General features: G+C 47.4%; 1 protein-coding gene across 1 annotated transcript in view; it reads left to right on the forward strand.

The window, feature by feature from the left end:
- Nucleotides 1–2,139: 2,139 nt before the first annotated feature.
- LOC149427196 (proteolipid protein 2-like) overlaps nt 2,140–25,000 on the forward strand; it is a 44,537-nt gene continuing 21,676 nt past the window's right edge. Inside the window, exons 1-2 of the mRNA XM_089668200.1 lie at nt 2,140–2,296; nt 21,880–22,035. Coding sequence (XP_089524326.1) covers nt 2,201–2,296; nt 21,880–22,035 — 252 coding nt within the window. The 5' untranslated portion in view covers nt 2,140–2,200. The remainder of the gene's footprint in view (nt 2,297–21,879; nt 22,036–25,000) is intronic.

Raw genomic sequence — 25,000 nt, forward strand, 5'->3', positions numbered from 1 at the left:
TCAGGGGTCTAAAAAAAACCCTGATGTCTCATTAAAGAGAACCTGTCACCAAAAAATGTAGGGGATTTTTTGTCCCCTGTGTGATGAAAAAGTTCAGTAAAAAAAAAATCTGCACTCCATTAGCTTCATTGAAGGACAGGTGAGACATCAGGGGTCTAAAAGACCCCTGATGTCTCATTAAAGAGAACCTGTCACCAAAAACTGCATCCTGTAGTGGCTTTTTCGTCCCCATCACAAAAAAAATTAATCACACAAGAAACCTTAAAAAAGAAACCCCCAAATGTTTTGAGCCCCCCACCCCAGCATACACGCATGTGCGAACGTGAACGCAAGCGCTAGGGGGGCACCTACGGGCAAACACATTGTGACATATCACCGCACTCCCCAATTATTCTCGGCCTATCGTTCACAGGAAATGCTAGACTGCCGCCCAATAGGGGCTTTTAAAGCGTCTTCTATGGAATATACGAGGACCTGAAGTCCGTCGCTGTTTCACGGGCGCACGCAATTTTTAAGGCGTGGCACGTTGGGTATCCTTTTGCTCGATGCGACCTCGTCTTTTAGATTTTACGATAATCGGGTCATTTATTGCGTTTGTGTCCCCTACAATTAACTTTAGTGTATTTTTTTTTTTTTTTTACTGAAATTGTGCGTTTCCAAAATGCTTGCACTGATATCCTGTGCGATAAAACAATGGAACGCCCGCCATTTTATTCTCCAGGGCGTCTGCTTTCCAAAATTTAGAATAGGGGGGTGGTTAGGTCATTTTTTAAAAAAAAAATTTTATTTTTTTGATTTTTTAATTTTTTTTTTTACACGTGTGCAAAACAAACGCACAGAAAAGTGTAAAAGGCCCGTTGATCGGCCTCTGCTGTAGGGGTTAATCGGCGTCCAGCGCGGGACCCTGCGGGGCATCGCTCCCATCATCCACCTCTGCACAGCTTGTAAAGTGTGGAGATGAGGCTCTGAGAACATGTGTCCCGGCCTCAGGGAGGGGGAGGAGGAGGGTAGGGCTCATGTTTTCCCATGGAGCTCTCCAACAAGCCGCTTCTTGTCTGCTGTGATCCCAGCCATGGGGAGTGCTGACACCCTGGGACCCCCCTCCACAGTCTGAGCTATGCTGCCCCCCACCCCCAACCACATTCCTTCCTCTGATGACAACTGACCAATCACCTTTCCACAATCACCTGCTAATTCTAGCAAGACTGTGCTACCCTCCCCCCCCCCCCCCCTCACCCACACCCCCTCCACCTTCACATCTGCAGCACATCCACTTCTATTCATAGAACATAGAGAGAGAGAGTTCCCGAGTTCAACCCAGAGGGGAAAAGGGGCTCCAAAATAATGGCCCCGCAGGACCCTGATGTATGGGGGACTCTGATGGGGACTGTGATGTCCAGGGGGGGGGGGGTCTGCTGGGGACTGTGATGTAAGGGAGGACTCTGATGGAGACTGTAATATAAGGGGGGACTCTGATGGAGACTGTAATATAACATGGGACTCTGATGGGGACTGTAATATAAGAGGGGACTCTGATGTAAGGGGAGACTCTGATGGAGACTGTATTATAAGATGGGACTCTGATGGGGACTGTGATGTAAGGGGGACTGTGATGGGGACTTTACTATAAGGGGGACTCTGACCCCCCCCTTACATCACAGTCCCCATCAGAGTTCTCCCTTACATCAGAGCCCCCATCAGTGTGCTCATCAGAGTCCCCCCTTATAGTACAGTACCCAGCAGAGTCCCCCCTTACATCAGAGTCCCCTCTTATATTACATTCTCCATCAGAGTCCCCCCTTACATCACCGTCCCCAGCAGAGTCCCCCCTCTGAGACTCTGATGGGGACTGTGATGTAAGGGGGGACTCTGATGAGTAAGGAGCAGGCTGTGTATATTTGTATAACACACACAGCCCCCCCCCCCCCCCCCCATGCCTCCCTCTATCAGAGCAGAGAACTCTTCCCACACACGTAGGGGGCGGAGTCTCAGCACTCTTAGCGACCCTCCTCTTTCCTTATACGGCTTTAGAGTGACTGGGGGGGTGTTCCCTCCTGTGTGCACGCCCCGCCCACACCCAGCTAGCAGACAGCTCCCACCACGCCCCCAGACAGCTCCCACCACGCCCCCTAGACAGCTCCCACCACGCCCCCTAGACAGCTCCCACACCGCTCCATCAGCTACTCCCTCCAGTGCCAGCATGTCGGAGCCGAGTGCCCAGCAGAGCGCCAGCTGTACCGAGCAGGTCCGAGCGTACATCCGGACCAAGAAAGGGCTGGTCCTGGCAGCGGAGATCGTAAGACATCCCCCTCCCCCTCTGGGGTACTCGAACTTCTGTCTGCCCTCCTCCTCCTACCTCTGTATATATCACCACTCTCTGTATACCCCTCCTACCCCCATATATATATATATATCATCTCTCTGTATACCACCCCTACCCCCGTATATATATATCATCACTCTCTGTATACCCCTCCTACCCCCGTATATATATCATCATCACTCTCTGTATACCACCCCTACCCCCGTATATATATCATCATCACTCTCTGTATACCACTCCTACCCCCATATATATATCATCATCACTCTCTGTATACCACCCCTACCCCCGTATATATATATCATCACTCTCTGTATACCACTCCTACCCCCATATATATATATATATATATATATCACCACTCTCTGTATACCACCCCTACCCCCGTATATATATCATCACTCTCTGTATACCACTCCTACCCCCGTATATATATCACCACTCTCTGTATACCACCCCTACCCCCGTATTTATATCACCACTCTCTGTATACCACTCCTACCCCCGTATATATATATCATCACTCTCTGTATACCACCCCTACCCCCGTATATATATATCACCACTCTCTGTATACCACTCCTACCCCCGTATATATATATCATCACTCTCTGTATACCACTCCTACCCCCGTATATATATCACCACTCTCTGTATACCACCCCTACCCCCGTATATATATCACCACTCTCTGTATACCACTCCTACCCCCGTATATATATATCATCACTCTCTGTATACCACTCCTACCCCCGTATATATATCATCACTCTCTGTATACCCCTCCTACCCCCATATATATATATATATATCATCACTCTCTGTATACCACTCCTACCCCCGTATATATATCACCACTCTCTGTATACCACTCCTACCCCCGTATATATATCATCACTCTCTGTATACCACTCCTACCCCCGTATATATATCATCACTCTCTGTATACCACCCCTACCCCCATATATATATATATATCATCTCTCTGTATACCACTCCTACCCCCATATATATATCATCATCACTCTCTGTATACCACCCCTACCCCCGTATATATATCATCACTCTCTGTATACCACCCCTACCCCCATATATATATATATATCATCTCTCTGTATACCACTCCTACCCCCATATATATATCATCATCACTCTCTGTATACCACCCCTACCCCCGTATATATATATATATATATCACCACTCTCTGTATACCACTCCTACCCCCGTATATATATCTATCATCACTCTCTGTATACCCCTCCTACCCTACCATAATTGACCAACTGCCATTATATTCTTGACACACTGCCATGCCACTTTTGACCCACCATCATTCTATGCCTGATGCACCACACATTCTAACCTTGACCCGTCACCATGTCACACTTGACCAGGTAACCCACTGGCATGCCACACCTGAGGAACCTCCATCCTACACCTGACACACTGTCATGCCACATTGCCCCTCCACCCTTCTATACTTGAAGCAATGTTGTGCCATAGTTTACCCACTGCCATGTCACACTTGACCCACCATCATTCTGTACTCGATGGATTGCTATGCTATAGATGACCTACTACTTTACCACACTACTACACCACACCAACTGCCACTCTATCCCTAATCCATCGCTATCACTCTCTTGACCTATTAATATGCCACACTTGACCAGTCAACCCACTGCCATGCCACAATTGAGCCATCACCATTCTATACTTGGTGGACTGCTGTGCTCTAGTTTGACCTACTGCTGTGCCAAACTTGACCAACTGCCATTCAAACTCTAAACCATCATTATGCCATACCTGACCCATCACAATGCCACCCTTGACCAACCTCCATCCTGCACCTGACTCACTGCCATCTCACAATTGACCCATCACCATGGTACACTTGACCCACCACTATGCTACATTTGACCAGTTGACCCTCTTCCATGCCACACTTTACCTACTGCCATGCCACACTTAAGTATCCTCCATTCTATACTTGATGTACCACCATGGCGCACTTGACCCGCCCTGCCATACCACATTTGACCCACCACTATGATGCACTGTTTACCTACCACAATGCCACACCTGACCAGTTGACATACTGCCATGCTACACTTAACCAACTGCCATTCTAACCCTAATCCACTACTGTGCCGTACTTGTCCCGTCACCATCCCATCCTTGACCAACCTCCATCCTAGACCTGACACACTGCCATCCCACACTTTACCCATCACCATGCCACACTTTACCAGTTGACCCACTGCCATGCCACACTTGAGCCATCACCGTTCTATACGTGATGGACTGCTGTGCTCTAGTTTACTCACTGCCATGCCACACTTGACCAACTGCCATTCTAAGCCTAATCCATCACTATGCCATACTTGACCCATCATAATGCCACCCTTGACCACCCTCCATCCTAGACCTGACACACTGCCATCCCACACTTTACCCATCACCATGCCACACTTGACCAGTTGACCCACTGCCATGCCACACTTGAGCCATCACCATTCTATACGTGATGGACTGCTGTGCTCTAGTTGACTCACTGCCATGCCACACTTGACCAACTGCCATTCTAACCCTAATCCATCACTATGCCATACTTGACCCATCACCATGCCACCCTTGACCAACCTCCATCCTACAGATGACTCACTGTCATGCCACGTTTGACCCATCACCATGTTACACTTGACCTACCACTATGCCACATTTGACCAGTTGACTCACTGCCATGCCACACTTGAGCCATCACCATTCTATACGTGATGGACGGCTGTGCTCTAGTTGACTTACTGCCATGCCACACTTGACCAACTGCCATTCTAAGCCTAATCCATCACTATGCCATACTTGACCCATCACCATGCCACCCTTAACCAACCTCCATCCTACACCTGACTCACTGCCGTTCCACACTTTACCCATCACCATGCCACCCTTGACCAACTGCCATTCTTACCCTAATCCATCACTATGCCATACTTGACCAATCACCATGCCACCCTTGACCAACCTCCATCCTACACCTGACTCACTGCCATGCCATGTTGGACCCATCACCATGTTAAAACTGACCTACCTCCATGCTACACTTGACCAACTGTCATTCTAACCCTAATCCATCACTATGCCATACTTGACCCATCACCATGCCACCCTTAACCAACCTCCATCCTACACCTGACTCACTGCCGTTCCACACTTTACCCATCACCATGCCACACTTGACCAGTTGACCCACTGCCATGCCACACTTGAGCCATCACCTTTCTATACGTGATGGACTGCTGTGCTCTAGTTGACTCACTGCCATGCCACACTTGACCAACTGTCATTCTAACCCATCACTATGCCACCCTTGACCAACCTCCATCCTACAGATGACTCACTGCCATTCCATGTTTGACCCATCACCATGTTACACTTGACCTACCACCATACCACACCTGACCAGTTGACCCACTGCCATGCCACACTTGACCAACTGCCATTCTAACGTTGATTCATTACTATGCCTTACTTGACTCATCACTATGCCACCCTTGACTAACCTCCATCCTACACCTGACTCACTGCCATGCCACGTTGGACCCATCACCATGTTAAAACTGACCTACCTCCATGCCACACCTGACCAGTTGACCTACTGCCATGCCACCCTTGACTATCCTCCATTCTACACTTGATGCACCGCCATGACGCACTTGACCTGCCCTGCCGTACCACATTTGACTCACCGTTGTGTCACACTTGACCCACCACCATGCCACACATTCCCTGTCCACTATGGAGCAGTCGTTCGACCCCCAACATCACTACACCCTAACGTTTGCCCACTGGTCAGGATTGGACTTTGGGGGGAGGGGTGGGCAGGATGCTGGCTGCACCTTCTTTAAGGTGAATTGTTACTTTGTTTCCTCTGGATAAATCAGAAGAACACTTTCGGAGATCCATAACTTCCTTTCTTCCTCCAGAGAAGTTGCTGTGATTGTATAAAATCCAGAGTCCTCCTACCAACTGCCGCTTCTCCTCCCCTTCTAAACATTCTTTTTTTTTTCGTACTCTGTCTCCGTCTTCCTACTCCCTCCCCTCCCCCCTCTCTGCCCATTCCTGGCCGGTTGTTGGGTATTGCATCATGATGGGTGGGTGAGGGAAGGCCGGGCAATATTTGAATGAACACAATAAATGGAGGCGATCGGAGCACGCGGCGCTGTGTGCTCAGACTGGGTGGATCTCCGGGACAGATGCAAGTGGAGATAGCCTGGGTAGCTGACTAGCTGCAGAACAGATATCAGGCTTCAGGTGGCTCCTCATGGAACTGATCCTTCTGTACGGCAGAGGGGAGACACCAGCCAACCGATTGGACTGATAGAACTTCCTCCCTGAAGGATGATTTTTTTTTTTTTTTTTGCAACAATGTTTGTTTTGTGATCCCGAACACTCGATGTGATTGGTGGAAATGAAATATTCTGAAATGTGTGATTGGAATCTGCACTAAGTAGATGTGTGTGGCCGGGCTTTGTCTACCTCGAAGTGGGCGATGATCGCCGCAAACGTCTGCCATTAAAGTGTGCGCAAGGGCCGGTTCGACCTGGAACGCACGCGTTTTTTTGCGCATTCGGTAGGCTGCCAAACGCGCGAAAAGAACGGCAGGCGCGACTTTTAACAATTGCACGGCGAGCGATGCTCTGCGTTTTGTGGCAGGGTCTGGCGCTGCATAGGGAATGGTGATTCCAAAGGGGATTGTACAATCGGATTGTATAGTGTATGGCCGGCCTAACAATCGCTCTTATTTGCTTCCTTTTTTGGAGCTGCTGATCCTGCCAGAAATCATGTCAGCTGATAACGTCCTGTGCTGCGCGGTTACATTGTTCCCAGCTATCTTTGCAAGCTACACAGCACTCTGCGGAATGGGGGAGGTGTTCTGTAGTCCTGTTCTAGGGTGACAACGTTGCTCTTCTATAGATACAGTGCAGGAAGTGTTGTCACCTTCAGGCAGGAAGTGTGTTACTGGCTGGAACACCAGGTGATCATAAAGGAAAAAGAAGAAAACAAAGGCAGACGCCGTATCAAAGGAGGGGTGCTGTGCTATATACCGCGTTCTTCTTCCTGGGTGTATACGGTATATACTTCAACAATCAGGCCGCATGATCTTACATAGACTTTTTTTTTTAAAGGCAACTCCTGCGGTCACACCCTGGCCGGCAGTCTCTGCAAGAAGGATCTTGTAGGAGGCGTGTCTGCTTGTTGTGTAAACAATTGTGGTTTGTAGTAAGAGGACTCGTAAATTAAAGAGACCCTGTCACCAACTTAAAACATTTCTGGTAAAAGCACAGAAAAATGGTGCTCCGTCATTGTAGACCCCCTTACATGGGTGGTCGGCGTAGGGCTCCCTGCCGTGGGCGGTCGGTTGGCGTAGGGCTCCCTGCCGTGGGCGGTCGGTTGGCGTAGGGCTCCCTGCCGTGGGCGGTCGGTTGGCGTAGGGCTCCCTGCCGTGGGCGGTCGGTTGGCGTAGGGCTCCCTGCCGTGGGCGGTCGGTTGGCGTAGGGCTCCCTGACGTGGGCGGTCGGTCGGCGCAGGGCTCCCTGACGTGGGCGGTCGGTCGGCGCAGGGCTCCCTGACGGTGGTCGGTCGGCGCAGGGCTCCCTGACGGTGGTCGGTCGGCGCAGGGCTCCCTGACGGTGGTCGGTCGGCGCAGGGCTCCCTGACGGTGGTCGGTCGGTCGGCGCAGGGCTCCCTGACGGTGGTCGGTCGGTCGGCGCAGGGCTCCCTGACGTGGGCGGTCGGTCGGCGCAGGGCTCCCTGACGTGGGCGGTCGGTCGGCGCAGGGCTCCCTGACGTGGGCGGTCGGTCGGCGCAGGGCTCCCTGACGTGGGCGGTCGGTCGGCGCAGGGCTCCCTGACGTGGGCGGTCGGTCGGCGCAGGGCTCCCTGACGTGGGTGGTCGGTGTAGGACTGGTAACAATTGTAGGACTCTTTATTTTGGTAGTCATTGGAGGACTCTCTTACATTCATGGCCATTATGGGACCTTCTTCCATTGGTGGTCATTGCAGGACCCTCTTACATTGGTGGTCATTGTAATACAGCCTTACATTGGCGGCCACTGTAGGGCCCCCTTACGTTGGCGGCCACTGTAGGGCCCCCTTACGTTGGCGGCCACTGTAGGGCCCCCTTACATTGGCGGCCACTGTAGGGCCCCCTTACGTTGGCGGCCACTGTAGGGCCCCCTTACGTTGGCGGCCACTGTAGGGCCCCCTTACGTTGGCGGCCACTGTAGGACCCCCTTACGTTGGCGGCCACTGTAGGACCCCCTTACGTTGGCGGCCACTGTAGGACCCCCTTACGTTGGCGGCCACTGTAGGACCCCCTTACGTTGGCGGCCACTGTAGGACCCCCTTACGTTGGCGGCCACTGTAGGACCCCCTTACGTTGGCGGCCACTGTAGGACCCCCTTACGTTGGCGGCCACTGTAGGACCCCCATCCGTTGGCGGCCACTGTAGGGCCCCCTTACGTTGGCGGCCACTGTAGGACCCCCTTACGTTGGCGGCCACTGTAGGACCCCCTTACGTTGGCGGCCACTGTAGGACCCCCTTACGTTGGCGGCCACTGTAGGACCCCCATCCGTTTGGCTCCCACTGTAGGACCCCCATCCGTTGGCGGCCACTGTAGGGCCTCCATCCGTTGGCGGCCACTGTAGGGCCTCCATCCGTTGGCGGCCACTGTAGGACCTCCATCCGTTGGCGGCCACTGTAGGACCTCCATCCGTTGGCGGCCACTGTAGGACCTCCATCCGTTGGCGGCCACTGTAGGACCTCCATCCGTTGGCGGCCACTGTAGGACCTCCATCCGTTGGCGGCCACTGTAGGGCCTCCATCCGTTGGCGGCCACTGTAGGGCCTCCATCCGTTGGCGGCCACTGTAGGGCCTCCATCCGTTGGCGGCCACTGTAGGGCCTCCATCCGTTGGCGGCCACTGTAGGGCCTCCATCCGTTGGCGGCCACTGTAGGGCCCCCTTGCAAATATGTAAAAAGATAATTGGTGTCAGCAGTAATCTATCTGAGAGGCAGAAATTGCTCATTGCTTCCTGCAACCTCCGGAGGAACCGTGGTTGAGGAAGGCTACATCAGACCCACGGGGAGTGTTGCGCCTACTTTTCGATGGAAGGGTCACTGCTCAGTAATCACTTCTGTGACCCGCCCAGTAAATCTGTTCCCTTGTAAATGACTCCTGCTGTCTCTGAGCATGGAGGACTATTCATAGAAGGCTGGACAGAAGACACGAGACCAGAGAACAGTTGATGTCCATCGTGACACGTCAGATTTTCTCTCTTCTATCTCTGATGAAGAACGCCTGATAATGTACACGGCAATCATTCACTGACACCATTACACAATGTACTGCACAGATACGCCTACAGTATGGATGGGTTCGTATGAATCATTTTGTTTCGTGGCGTGCCTCCTCGAGAGGAGCATTGTGGGACAATGATGTCTACTGCAGAAAGGCCATTGTAGGGCCCCCTTATGTAGGTAGGCCATTGTAGGGCCCCCTTATGTAGGTAGGCCATTGTAGGGCCCCCTTATGTAGGTAGGCCATTGTAGGGCCCCCTTATGTAGGTAGGCCATTGTAGGGCCCCCTTATGTAGGTAGGCCATTGTAGGGCCTCCCTACGTAGGTTGGCCATTGTAGGGCCCCCCTACGTAGGTTGGCCATTGTAGGACCCCCCTACGTAGGTTGGCCATTGTAGGACCCCCCCTACGTAGGTTGGCCATTGTTGGACCCCCCTACGTAGGTTGGCCATTGTAGGACCCCCTTACATTGGTTGGCCATTGTAGGACGCCCTTACTGTGGTGGCCATTGTAGGACGCCCTTACTGTGGTGGCCATTGTAGGACGCCCTTACTGTGGTGGCCATTGTAGGACGCCCTTACTGTGGTGGCCATTGTAGGACGCCCTTACTGTGGTGGCCATTGTAGGACGCCCTTACTGTGGTGGCCATTGTAGGACGCCCTTACTGTGGTGGCCATTGTAGGACGCCCTTACTGTGGTGGCCATTGTAGGACGCCCTTACTGTGGTGGCCATTGTAGGACGCCCTTACTGTGGTGGCCATTGTAGGACGCCCTTACTGTGGTGGCCATTGTAGGACCTCCTTCCATTTGTGGCCATTGTAGGACCTCCTTCCATTTGTTGCCATTGTAGGACCTCCTTCCATTTGTTGCCATTGTAGGACCTCCTTCCATTGGTGACCATTGTAGGACCCATTACATTGATGATCACTGTAGGCTTCCTGTCCACTTACCCACATTTTTTCTTTTACCATATGGTGGTGGCAAGGTGGATAATGATTCCTGAACAGAAATGGCACCTGCCTTCTGGAACGAAAGGAAGATGAAAGCTTTATCGATGGAACTACCGTGGTATCTTCAAAAAATGATGAATATCTGAAAGCCTTTTGCTTGACACCCACCAATTACAACACCCCCGATCTCCCACTGGAAAGCCTAGTACTTCCAGGTACACCTGGACATGCCTCCACCACTCCTGACCACTGCAGTGAGATTTCTGGTCTCCTAGAGAGCCACGGTCTACAGCCGCAGGCTGGTGGTTGGGGGATGGGCTGTATTTGTGGCAGTGAGGCGTTCTTACAGTTAAGGTGTCCATACACCATACAATCTGATTGTACAATCTCCTTTACATTTACCAAATCTGTGTAATATGGAGACAGACCTAAACCATGCATTCAATGTATACCGAATCAGGCAGGCACTTGCACTACATAGTTGATAGTGAATCTCTAGAACAGTGGTTCCTGAATCTCTAGAACTGCAGCCAGGGGTTGAATTAAGTCCTTTGCTTGTCTTCATCTAGCCCTTGAGGCACTATTTTTCCCACTGCACCAATGGTGGGTCACTATTCCCCCCCCACTGACACCAATGGTGGGACACTATTCCCCCCCCCACTGACACCAATGGTGGGACACTATTCCCCCCCCCACTGACACCAATGGTGGGGCACTATTCCCCCCCACTGACACCAATGGTGGGGCACTATTCCCCCCACTGACACCAATGGTGGGGCACTATTCCCCCCACTGACACCAATGGTGGGGCACTATTCCCCCCCCCCACTGACACCAATGGTGGGGCACTATTCCCCCCACTGATACCAATGATGGGGCACTATTCCCCCCCACTTACACCAATGGTGGGGCACTATTCCCCCCCACTTACACCAATGGTGGGGCACTATTCCCCCCCACTGACGCCAATGGTGGGGCACTATTCCCCTCCACTGACGCCAATGGTGGGGCACTATTCCCCCCCACTGACGCCAATGGTGGGGCACTATTCCCCCCCACTGACACCAATGGTGGGGCACTATTCCCCCCCACTGACACCAATGGTGGGGCACTATTCCCCCCCACTGACGCCAATGGTGGGGCACTATTCCCCCCCACTGACGCCAATGGTGGGGCACTATTCCCCCCCACTGACGCCAATGGTGGGGCAGTATTCCCCCCCACTGACGCCAATGGTGGGGCAGTATTCCCCCCCACTGACGCCAATGGTGGGGCAGTATTCCTCCCACTGACGCCAATGGTGGGGCAGTATTCCCCCCACTGACACCAGTGGTGGGGCACTAGATTGTAAGCTCCAAGGAGCAGGGCCCTCCTAACCCTCTTGTATGAACTGTATTGTCCTGTATAATAATAATAAATTCCCCCCACTGACACCAATGATGGGGCACTATTCCTCCCATTGACACCAATGATGGGGCACTATTCCTCCCACTGATACCAATGATGGGGCACTATTCCTCCCACTGATACCAATGATGGGGCACTATTCCTCCCACTGACACCAATGATGGGGCACTATTCTTCCCACTGACACCAATGATGGGGCACTATTCCTCCCACTGACACCAATGATGGGGCACTATTCCCCCCCACTGACACCAATGATGGGGCACTATTCCTCCCACTGACACCAATGATGGGGCACTATTCCTCCCACTGATACCAATGATGGGGCACTATTCCCCCCCACTGACACCAATGATGGGGCACTATTCCCCCCCACTGACACCAATGATGGGGCACTATTCCCCCCCACTGACACCAATGATGGGGCACTATTCCTCCCACTGACACCAATGATGGGGCACTATTCCTCCCACTGACACCAATGATGGGGCACTATTCCTGCCACTGACACCAATGATGGGGCACTATTCCTGCCACTGACACCAATGATGGGGCACTATTCCTCCCACTGACACCAATGATGGGGCACTATTCCTCCCACTGATACCAATGATGGGGCACTATTCCTCCCACTGACACCAATGATGGGGCACTATTCCTCCCACTGACACCAATGATGGGGCACTATTCCTCCCACTGACACCAATGATGGGGCACTATTCCTCCCACTGACACCAATGATGGGGCACTATTCCTCCCACTAACACCAATGATGGGTCACTATTCCCCCCACTGACACCAATAATGGGGCACTGTTCCTCCCAGTGACACCAATGATGGGGCACTGTTCCTCCCAGTGACACCAATGATGGGGCACTGTTCCTCCCAGTGACACCAATGATGGGGCACTGTTCCTCCCAGTGACACCAATGATGGGGCACTGTTCCTCCCAGTGACACCAATGATGGGGCACTGTTCCTCCCAGTGACACCAATGATGGGGCACTATTCCTCCCAGTGACACCAATGATGGGGCACTGTTCCTCCCAGTGACACCAATGATGGGGCACTGTTCCTCCCAGTGACACCAATGATGGGGCACTATTTTTCCCACTGACACCAATGATGGGGCACTGTTCCTCCCAGTGACACCAATGATGGGGCACTATTCCTCCCACTGATACCAATGATGGGGCACTATTCCTCCCACTGACACCAATGATGGGGCACTATTCCTCCCACTGACACCAATGATGGGGCACTATTCCTCCCACTGACACCAATGATGGGGCACTGTTCCTCCCAGTGACACCAATGATGGGGCACTATTCCTCCCACTGACACCAATGATGGGGCACTGTTCCTCCCACTGATACCAATGATGGGGCACTATTCCTCCCACTGATACCAATTATGGGGCACTATTCCTCCCACTGATACCAATGATGGGGCACTATTCCTCCCACTGACACCAATGATGGGGCACTATTCCTCCCACTGACACCAATGATGGGGCACTATTCCTCCCACTGACACCAATGATGGGGCACTATTCCTCCCACTGATACCAATTATGGGGCACTATTCCTCCCACTGACACCAATGATGGGGCACTATTCCTCCCACTGACACCAATGATGGGGCACTATTCCTCCCACTGACACCAATGATGGGGCACTATTCCTCCCACTGACACCAATGATGGGGCACTATTCCTCCCACTGATACCAATTATGGGGCACTATTCCTCCCACTGACACCAATGATGGGGCACTATTCCTCCCACTGACACCAATGATGGGGCACTATTCCTCCCACTGATACCAATTATGGGGCACTATTCCTCCCACTGATACCAATGATGGGGCACTATTCCTCCCACTGACACCAATTATGGGGCACTATTCCTCCCACTGATACCAATGATGGGGCACTATTCCTCCCACTGATACCAATGATGGGGCACTATTCCTCCCACTGACACCAATGATGGGGCACTATTCCTCCCACTGACACCAATGATGGGGCACTATTCCTCCCACTGACACCAATGATGGGGCACTATTCCTCCCACTGATACCAATTATGGGGCACTATTCCTCCCACTGACACCAATGATGGGGCACTATTCCTCCCACTGACACCAATGATGGGGCACTATTCCTCCCACTGATACCAATTATGGGGCACTATTCCTCCCACTGATACCAATGATGGGGCACTATTCCTCCCACTGATACCAATGATGGGGCACTATTCCTCCCACTGACACCAATGATGGGGCACTATTCCTCCCACTGACACCAATGATGGGGCACTATTCCTCCCACTGATACCAATGATGGGGCACTATTCCTCCCAAGACATTTTCCACTCCCACTGGCCACAGTCTGGCCTCTCTAAAGTCTGAAGGATAATAAACTGGCCCTTTTGTTTAGAATGTTTGGGGCTCCGGCTCTAGAAGATTGTACAATCAGGTTGTATAGTGTATGGTCAGCCTTAGCTGCAGTTAATGATTACAGTTGTATAAAATTCTTCAAGTTGGGATTTCATCGCGGCTGTAAGTGCTGCTCTCCTCCCAGGAGACTCCACATTACTGTATTTCCTTGGCAGCCTCACAACTACTCATTCCACCGTGACGAATGCGATAATAACGATAATGTGCAATTATCCCGAATTCATTGAATCGCCGTCCATCCATCCATCCATCCGTGCTGCGGGGAGTGAAGGATTGTAGAGGCTGGAGCTTAACCCTTCCAGTACCAAGAATGCCATACATACTGTACGTCATGGGGGGGTGTTATAATACACTGTGGCAATTAAAGGGTTCAACCTAAATCTGCCTAGCTCCTCCCCTTCAGTCTTGCACAGGTGTACCGGCTCCTCCCCTTCAGTCTTGCACAGGTGTACCGGCTCCTCCCCTTCAGTCTTGCACAGCCCTACCGACTCCTCCCCTTCAGTCTTGCACAGCTGTACCGGCTCCTCCCCTCCAGTCTTGCACAGCTGTACCGGCTCCTCCCCTCCAGTCTTGCACAGCTGTACCGGCTCCTCCCCTCCAGTCTTGCACAGCTGTACCGGCTCCTCCCCTCCAGTCTTGCACAGCTGTACCGGCTCCTCCCCTCCAGTCTTGCACAGCTGTACCGGCTCCTCCCCTCCAGTCTTGCACAGCTGTACCGGCTCCTCCCCTCCAGTCTTGCACAGCTGTACCGGCTCCTCCCCTCCAGTCTTGCACAGCTGTACCTGCTCCTCCCCTGCAGCCTTGAGCAGGCGTGCCGGCTCCTCCCCTGCAGCCTTGAGCAGGCGTTTCGGCTCCTCCCCTTCAGTCTTGCGCAGATGTGCCGGCTCCTCCCCTTCAGTCTTGCGCAGGTGTGCCGGCTCCTCCCCTTTAGTCTTGCGCAGGTGAACCGGCTCCTCCCCTTCCACCTTGCCCAGGTGTGCCGGCTCCTCCCCTTCCACCTTGCCCAGGTGTGCCGGCTCCTCCCCTTCAGTCTTGCCCAGGTGTGCCGGCTCCTCCCCTTCCGCCTTGCCCAGGTGTAGTTGCTCCTCCCCTTCTGTCTTGCCCAGGTGTAGTCGCTCCTCCCCTGGATTGAAATGGCTTACTCTGATTTTTCTGCACGCTGTGAGCTTCTCACAATGTGCATTAGAAGCTGCAGCCAGTCAGACAGAGCTCCGTCTCATTTCCTAGCTGGAGGACGCCCAGCAACATCTAGCGCTTTCTTCCCCAGCCTGACTGTCCCTGGCCCCGCCCCTTTCATTCATTGGATTTCAGTTCTTTCAATCGCAAAGGCTCAGCATCACCTGTGGGCGTTATCTAGGGTGGTCTGCATGCAAATACAACACCCACCCCTCCAGGTCATTTTGATATTTGCACAACTCCTCCCACGGACTGCATCAGGGCTGAGGGCTCTCGAGAGGAGTACTGGGACAGGGTGCTGTGATGTTTTCAGGGAGCTATGTACAACACCCTGCTGGCCCCTCCCACCACCCATGATCTGTCTGAATTGCATAGAGAAGCACAGGGACCCAGTGATGACATCATGGGGTGTAAAATAAAGATATATTTAAAAAGTAATAAGCAGATTAAATTTGGGGTTAGAATTTATTTTAGATTTCTTCCATGGCCTTTGGAAGTGGTCTGGTGCGGATTACTACTGGAATCTGATAATAAAGATGCCCCACCCCCTCCATCAGCCCACCAATGATGCAAGTTGTCCTTCCTTGAAGGCTTTTTCTTTCAGCACTGCCATCTTGTATCAGACCCTACACCAGGTGATATATATAGTTTGGGGGATATTTCATAATTGCTTAACCCCTCCCGGCCCTTTAAGGGTTTCGGGAGGCGGGGCTGGGTTTTAGAGTCATGTGACCGCTATGATTCGCTGTCACGGCGGTCACATGATCCGCAAAGGTCCTAATCGCAAGAAGAGATCGGGACCTTTCCGTGAGTACTGGACGTGTGTGCTGGGAGTGCACATGTCCATCCTTTTGTTGTAAGGGGAGACTCTGATGGGGATGCTAATGAAAAGAAATGGGGACTCTGATGGGAACACTAAAGTAAGGGGAGCTCTGATTGCATTCTAAAACCAGTGGGGACCCTGAAAGGGGTTCTGTTGGGGATCCTGAACTAAGGGGGGGGGACTCTGGGGACCCTAAAGTAAGGGGAGACTCTGTAAGGGTGACTCTGATGTAAGGGGAGACTCTAATGGGGACCCTAATGAAAAATAAAGTGTGTACTCTGATGGGGAACCTGTAATAAGGGAGGACTCTGAAATTGGTGGCTCTGATGGGAACACTAAAGTGAGGGGAGCTCTGATGGCATTCTGAAACCAGTGGGGACCCTGAAGGGGATTCTGTTGGGAACTCTGAAGTAAGGGGGGTACTCTGGGGACCCTAAAGTAAGGGGAGACTCTGTAAGGGCGACTCTGATGTAAGGGGAGACTCTAATGGGGACCCTAATGAAAAAAAGCGAGGACTCTGATGGGGAATCTGTAATAAGGGAAGACTCTGAAATGGACACTGAAATTGGGGGCTCTGATGGGAACACTAAAGTAAGGGGAGCTCTGATGGCATTCTGAAACCAGTGGGGACCCTAAAGGGGATTCTGTTGGGGACCCTGAAGTCAGGGGGGGACTCTGGGGACCCTAAAGTAAAGGGGGACTCTGATGTAAGGGGACTCCAGGAGGCTGCACATTCGCGCGCGGCCAAGAGGTTAAAGCTCCATCTCCAGGCAGATATAAAATCCATCCAATAAAGCAGCTCTGTAATCATGAATTCACCATTCAATCTATTTTTTTAAATTTGTATTTGTAATCACCCGAATGTGACCGAGTATCCGTCTTCTGCAGTCCCTGTACAGCAGGGCTGGATTGTGAGAGGACAAAGCAGCACAAGGAGCCAATCAGTTCCTGTGCTGACAAGAAGTAGCCCAATCGGAAGAGACAGCAGAGCGGCAAAGGGTGGAGCTCACCGCTGTGCTGCTTCTCCTTTCACTGCCCAGTCCCAGGATGGGGGCTCGTCCGGGATGTCCTGGGCTCAGAGGAAATGGGTTGAAGAATGCTGACTATTAGACATGAGGACATCTAGCGGCAGAAAAAGGGGCTGCAGGAGAATTCTCGGGGTTATTGTATCTTTTAATGGGCCATCTATTCTGGCTGGAGTTCCGCTTTAGGTCAGTGAAGTACATGGGGGGGGGGGAAATGGGTGGCATGGCAGCCGGAAGGGTTAATGCGTTTTTTTTTTAAGGGCTCAATAATTGGCGTTTAAGCAGCAAGTCCTCATCGCACGCCTGCAGCTCCCAGTCCTGGCGGGATTGTGCGCTCGGTGCTGATCGAAGGTTCCTGTTTCCATGGAATGTAAATAGAAGGAATCAGAGCGCTCTTTATGCCGCAGCAAGCTGGGCTCTATCCACGCGGCTCAGGAAGGGATGACTAATGCACGGCGATGCCTTCCTGACACACCCTGGCCGCGTGTGCGCCAAAAATAAAAAACTAGACGGCTCGAATGTTCCTCGGATTGGATACCTGGAGCTCGCCGCACTCTCCCGGGGACCCGCCGCGCTCTCCCGGGGACCTGCCGCCTCCTGGTGTGCTGCGCCGCGAGCGTCCGCTAAAGGAGAAACTGCGTTCTGGATTCTAACCCGGACTGCGGAAGAAACGATACAATGTATGAATTGTAACCCGAATTTCAGAGGAAACGATACAATGTATGAATTGTAACCCGAATTTCAGAGGAAATATATGAATTGTAACCCGAATTTCAGAGGAAACGATACAATATATGAATTGTAACCCAAATTTAGGAGGAAAGGATCCAATGTATGAATTATAACTCGAATTTTGGAGGAAATTATACAATGTATGAATTGTAACCCGAATTTCCGAGGAAATGATACAATGTATTAATTGTAACCCGAAATTCAGAGGAAATGATACAATCTATGAATTCTAATTCGAATTTCAGAGGAAACTATACAATTTATGAAGCATAACTTGAATTTCGGAGGAAACGATACAATCTATGAATTCCAACCCGAATTTCAGAAGAAATGATACAATCTATGAATTTGAATTTCAGAGGAAATATATGAATTGTAACTCAAATTTCAGAGGAAATGATACGATGTATGAATTCTAACCCGAATTTCGGAGGAAAGGATCCAATGTATGAATTCTAACCCGAATTTAGGAGGAAATGATACAATGTAAGAATTCTAACCTGAATTTCAGAGGAAATGATACAATGTATGAATTCTAACCCAAATTTTGGAGGAAATATATGAATTGTAACCCGAAATTCAGAGGAAATGTATGAATTGTAACTCGAATTTCAGAGGAAATGTATGAATTGTAACTCGAATTCCAGAGGAAATGATACAATGTATGAATTGTAACCTGAATTTCAGAGGAAATGATACAATGTATGAATTCGAATTTCAGAGGAAATAAATGAATTGTAACTCGAATTTCAGAGGAAATGGTACAATGTATGAATTCTAACCCGAATTTAGGAGGAAATGATACAATGTATGAATTGTAACCCAAATTTTGGAGGAAATATATGAATTGTAACTCGAATTTCGGAGGAAATGATACAATATATGAATTGTAACCCGAATTTCAGAGGAAATATATGAATTGTAACCCGAATTTCAGAGAAAATAATACAATCTATGAATTCAAATTTCAGAGGAAATGATACAATGTATGAATTGTAACCCCAATTTCGGAGGAAATGTATAAATTGTAACCCGAATTTAGGAGGAAATGATACAATATATGAATTATAACCCGAATCTCAGAGGCAATACAATGTATGAATATTGAGACACACGTCGTCTGGATGCTCCATAGTTTGGATTCTGCTCCCATATCCGTTCTGATCGATCGAAGTCTCCCGTGATTCCATCGATGTGCGGACATCTATCAGTCAGCGTTTCCCAATCATCATGAATCTGATGACATCAGAGGCCCCCAAACTTCGGCCCACGGGCCACATATGGATTTTATTTGCTGGTCCGCAGTTTATGTTCACAGCCTCTGCTCCCCCTTTCCTCACAGTAGGAGAGCACAATGATTGGGGGGGGGGAATACTGACGGGGACCCTAAAGTAAGGAGCGGCTCCGATTGAGATCCCTTTGTAAGGAGGGGACTCTGATGGGAAACACTAAAGTAGGGGGAGCTCTGATTGCATTCTGAAACCAGTGGGGGCCCTGAAGGGGATTATGTTGGGACCCTGAAGTAAGGGGGACTTTGATGTAAGGGGAGACTCTGATCGGGATGCTAATGAAAAGAAGTGGGGACTCTGATGGGGAACCTGTATTAAGGGAGGACTCTGAAAGGGACACTGAGATTGGTGGCTCTGATGGGAACACTAAAGTAAGGGGAGCTCTGATGGCATTCTGAAACCAGTGGGAACCCTGAAGGGGATTCTGTTGGGAACTCTGAAGTAAGGGGGGGACTCTGGGGACCCTAAAGTAAGGAGGACTCTGATGTAAGGGGAGACTGATGGGGAACCTGTAATAAGGGAGGACTCTGAAAGGGACACTGAGATTGGGGGCTCTGATGTGGACACTACAGTAAGGGGAGCTCTAATGGCATTCTGAAACCAGTGGGGACCCTAAAGTAAGGGGGGACTCTGATGGCGACCCTAAAGTAAGGGGGGACTCTGATGGGGCCCCTTAAGTAAGGGGGGACTCAGATGTAAGGGGAGGCTCTGATGGGGATTCTGTTGGGGACCATGAAGTAAGGGGATACTCTGTAAGGGCGACTCTGATGTAAAGGGAGACTCTGATGGGGAACCTGTAATAAGGGAGGATTCTGAAAGGGACACTGAAATTGGGGGCTCTGATGGGGACACTACAGTAAGGGGAACTCTGATGGCATTCTGAAACCAGTGGGGCCCTGAAGGGGATTCTGTTGGGAACTCTGAAGTAAGGGGGGGGGGGACTCTGGGGACCCTAAAGTAAGGGGGGACTCTGATGGGGACCCTAAAATAAGAGAGGACTCTGGGGACCCTAAAGTAAGGGGAGACTCTGTAAGGGTGACTCTGATGTAAGGGGTGACTCTGATGGGGATGCTAATGAAAAGAAGTGGGGATTCTGATGGGGAACCTGTATTAAGGGAGGACTCTGAAAGGGACACTGAGATTGGGGGCTCTGATGGGAACACTAAAGTAAGGGGAGCTCTGATGGCATTCTGAAACCAGTGGGGCCCTGAAGGGGATTCTGTTGGGGACCATTGAAGTAAGGGGGGGGACTCTGGGGACCCTAAAGTAAGGGGGGACTCTGATGGGGACCCTAAAGTAAGAGGGGACTCTGATTGGGGACCCTAAAGTAAGGGGATACTCTGTAAAGGCAACTCTGGTGTAAAGGGAGACTCTGACGGGGAACCTGTAATAAGGGAGGATTCTGAAAGAGACACTGAAATTGGGGGCTCTGATGGGGACACTACAGTAAGGGGAACTCTGATGGCATTTTGAAACCAGTGGGGCCCTGAAGGGAATTCTGTTGGGAACTCTGAAGTAAGGGGGGAGGGGGACTCTGATGGGGACCCTAAAATAAGAGAGGACTTTGGGGACCCCAAAGTAAGGGGAGACTCTGTAAGGGTGACTCTGATGTAAGGGGAGACTCTGATGGGGAACCTGTAATAAGGGAGGACTCTGAAAGGGACACTGAGATTGGGGGCTCTGATGGGAACACTAAAGTAAGGGGAGCTCTGATGGCATTCTGAAACCAGTGGGGCCCTGAAGAGGATTCTGTTGGGGACTCTGAAGTACGGGGGGGACTCTGGGGACCCTAAACTAAGGGGGGACTCTGATGGGGACCCTAAAGTAAGCGGAGACTCTGTAAGGGGAGACTCTGATGGCATTCTGAAACCAGTGGGGACCCTGAAGGGGATTCTGTTGGGGACCCTGAAGTAAGGGGGGGACTCTGATGAGGACCTTCCCACTGACTGGTTGTAGGACACATGAGCAGATTTGGGGGGGTCCAGAAGGAACAATTTCTCTAATATAGGTGAGTATTTTGAGGGTTATTTTAGCATATGTAAGTCTGTCACGGCTGAGGACTACAGGACACCTCCCCCTTTCCTTATCTATAACATAGGGGGAGGTGTTCTGTAGTCCTCGGAGGTGACCCGAGCATGGCTTGATAACACTGAGATTTCTGCAGTTCTAAGACACCACAGTGACAACGCTGCTCCGCTGTAGATACAATGCAGTGAGCGTTGTCACCCCAAGACAGGAAGTGAATTTCTGCCGGGGTCACCAGGTCAAAATGTAGGAAAAAAGCCTAAAAAATGTTGTTGTTCCAGAATATAATCCCGCCTTCTCCTACTTCGCAGGTTTGCTGCCTCATTGTCCTGATTTGCTATGCGGCCTCCCGTACCCCGGGGTACCTCGGCATCGCCATCACTGAGCTCATCTTCAGCACCATCTTCTTCTTCCTCTTCGCTCTTCGCTACGACCAACAGATCGCCTTCATCCACTGGGGCTGGACGGTGAGTGCCGACCGCGCGCCAATCATGACACGCAACCTGCTGGATCGCCTCCATCGTGCAGAAGGCACAACATTACTTTGTTAAAAAAAAAAAAAAATTCCTTTAATTCTTTTAGTGTCATTTTTTTTTTTTGCACTATTTATGACATTTTTAAACGTTGGAAAAAAAAATTCCTTTTGTCTGTTTATGCATTTAAAAATGTCATAAATAATGCAAAAAAAAAATGACACTTAAAGCATTAAAAGAATTTTTTTTTTTTTTTTTTAGCAAAGTAATGTGCCTTTTTTATTGTGCAGAAGGCGCAACATTACTTTGTTTAAAAGAAAAAAATACTTTAATGCTTTTAGTGTCAATTTTTTTTTTTTTGCATTATTTATGACATTTTTAATGTATAAAAAAAATCATTTTGTCTGTTTATGCATTTAAAAATGTCATAAATAATGCAAAAAAAAAAATGACACTTAAAGCATTAAAAGAATTTTTTTTTTTTTTTTTTTTTTTTTTAGCCTTTTTTTTATTGTGCAGAAGGCACAACATTACTTTGTTTAAAAAAAAAAATCTTTTAATTCTTTTAGTGTCAGTTCTTTTTTGCATTATTTATGACATTTTTATATGTTAATGTCTGTTTATGCATTAAAAATGTCATAAATAATTAAAAAAAAAACAAAAAAAAACCTGACACTAAAAGAATTAAAGTTAATTAAAAATTAATTTTTTTTTTTTTTGTTTTTTTTTAGCCTTTTTTTTTAGTGTGCAGAAGGCACAACATTACTTTGTTTAAAAGAAAAAAATACTTTAATGCTTTTAGTGTCAGTTTTGTTTTGCATTACTTATGACATTTTTAAACGTTGAAAAAAAAAAAAAATTCATATTCATAAGAATGTTTATGCATTAAAAATGTCATAAATAATGCAAAAAAAAAATTGACACTAAAAGCATTAAAGTATTTTTTTCTTTTAAACAAAGTAATGTTGTGCCTTCTGCACAATAAAAAAGGCACATTACTTTGCTAAAAAAAAAAAAAAAAATTTCCTTTAATGCTTTAAGTGTCAGGTTTTTTTTGCATTATTTATGACATTTTTAATGCATAAACATTCTTATGAATATGATTTTTTTTTTTTTTTCAACGTTTAAAAATGTCATAAGTAATGCAAAACAAAACTGACACTAAAAGCATTAAAGTATTTTTTTCTTTTAAACAAAGTAATGTTGTGCCTTCTGCACACTAAAAAAAAAGGCTAAAAAAAAAAAAAAAAAAAAAAAAATTAATTTTTAATTAACTTTAATTCTTTTAGTGTCAGGTTTTTTTTTGTTTTTTTTTTAATTATTTATGACATTTTTAATGCATAAACAGACATTAACATATAAAAATGTCATAAATAATGCAAAAAAGAACTGACACTAAAAGAATTAAAAGATTTTTTTTTTTAAACAAAGTAATGTTGTGCCTTCTGCGCAATGAAAAAAAAAAGCTACAACATTACTTTGTTTTTTTTGTTTTTTTTTAACAAAGTAATGTGCCTTTTTTTTATTGTAAAGGCACAACATTACTTTGTTTTTTTGAAAAAAAAATTCCTTTAATTCTTTTGGTGTCAGGTTTTTTTTTTTTTTGCATTATTTATGACATTTTTAATGCATAAACAGACAAAAGGAATTTTTTTTTTTTTTTTTGTAGCAAAGTAATGTGCCTTTTTTTTTATTGTGCTGAAGGCACAACATTACTTTGTTAAAAAAACAAAAAAAAAAAAAAAAACTTTAATTCTTTTAGTGTTAGTTTTTTTTTTTTGCATTATTTATGACATTTTTAAACGTTAAAAAAAAATTCCTTTTGTCTGTTTATGCATTAAAAATTTCATAAATAATGCAAAAAATAAACTGACACTAAAAGAATTAAAGGATTTTTTTTCTTTTAAAAAAAGTAATGTTGTGCCTTCTGCACAATAAAAAAAAGGCACATTACTTTAACAGAAAAAACATCCTCTAATTCTTTTAGTGTCAGTTTTTTTTTTTTTTTCATTTTTTATGACATTTTTAATGCATAAACAGACAAAAGGATTTTTTTTTTTTAAACGTTTAAAATTTCATAATGCAAAAAAAAAATGCTGACACTAATAAAAATTAAAAAAAACAACACTTTGTTTTCCATTAAACTTTATTACCATTTACAAACAAACATGCATCCTGGGTGTTCACATGCCTGCCCCAGGTCCTTTTTATATCTAGAGATCATGTATAGAGATAGAGATCATGTATAGATTTTACATATATATTTATTTTTGTTGTAATTTAGAGTTTATAATTGTTAAACGTTTTTTATTATTCTTATGAATAATAATAAAACATAATTACATTTAAAAAATAAATATATATGTAAAATCTATACATGATCTCTATTATTAGTAACAAAATTCTATTTACATAAAAAAAAAATATATATATATATATATATATTTAAATGTAATTAGAGTTTATTATATTATTAATAATAATAGTAACCATTTTAAAATAAAATGTAAATATATATTTATATATATATATTTTTTTATTTTAGAGTTTATTAAAGTAACAATAATAAACTCTAATTACATTTAAAAAAATACATTATATATATACATATAAATATATATATATATATATATATATATATATATATATATATATATATATATATATATATATATATATTTTTTTTTTATGTAGTTAGAGATTATTATATTAATAATAATCATAGTAATTATCATTATTGTTATTACTATGATTATTATTAATATAATCTCTAACTACATAAAAAAAATAATAATAATAATTATATGTGTATATATATATATATATATATATATATATATATATATATATATATATGTATGTATGTGTATATATATATATATATATATATATTTTTTAGTTTATTATTATTATTATTATTATTATATTTTTTTTTTTTATGTAGTTAGAGATTATTATA

This window comes from Staurois parvus, unplaced genomic scaffold, assembly GCF_062004578.1.
Source record: "Staurois parvus isolate SC_StPar_1 unplaced genomic scaffold, SC_StPar_1.0 ptg003952l, whole genome shotgun sequence".
Lineage (NCBI taxonomy): Eukaryota > Metazoa > Chordata > Amphibia > Anura > Ranidae > Staurois > Staurois parvus.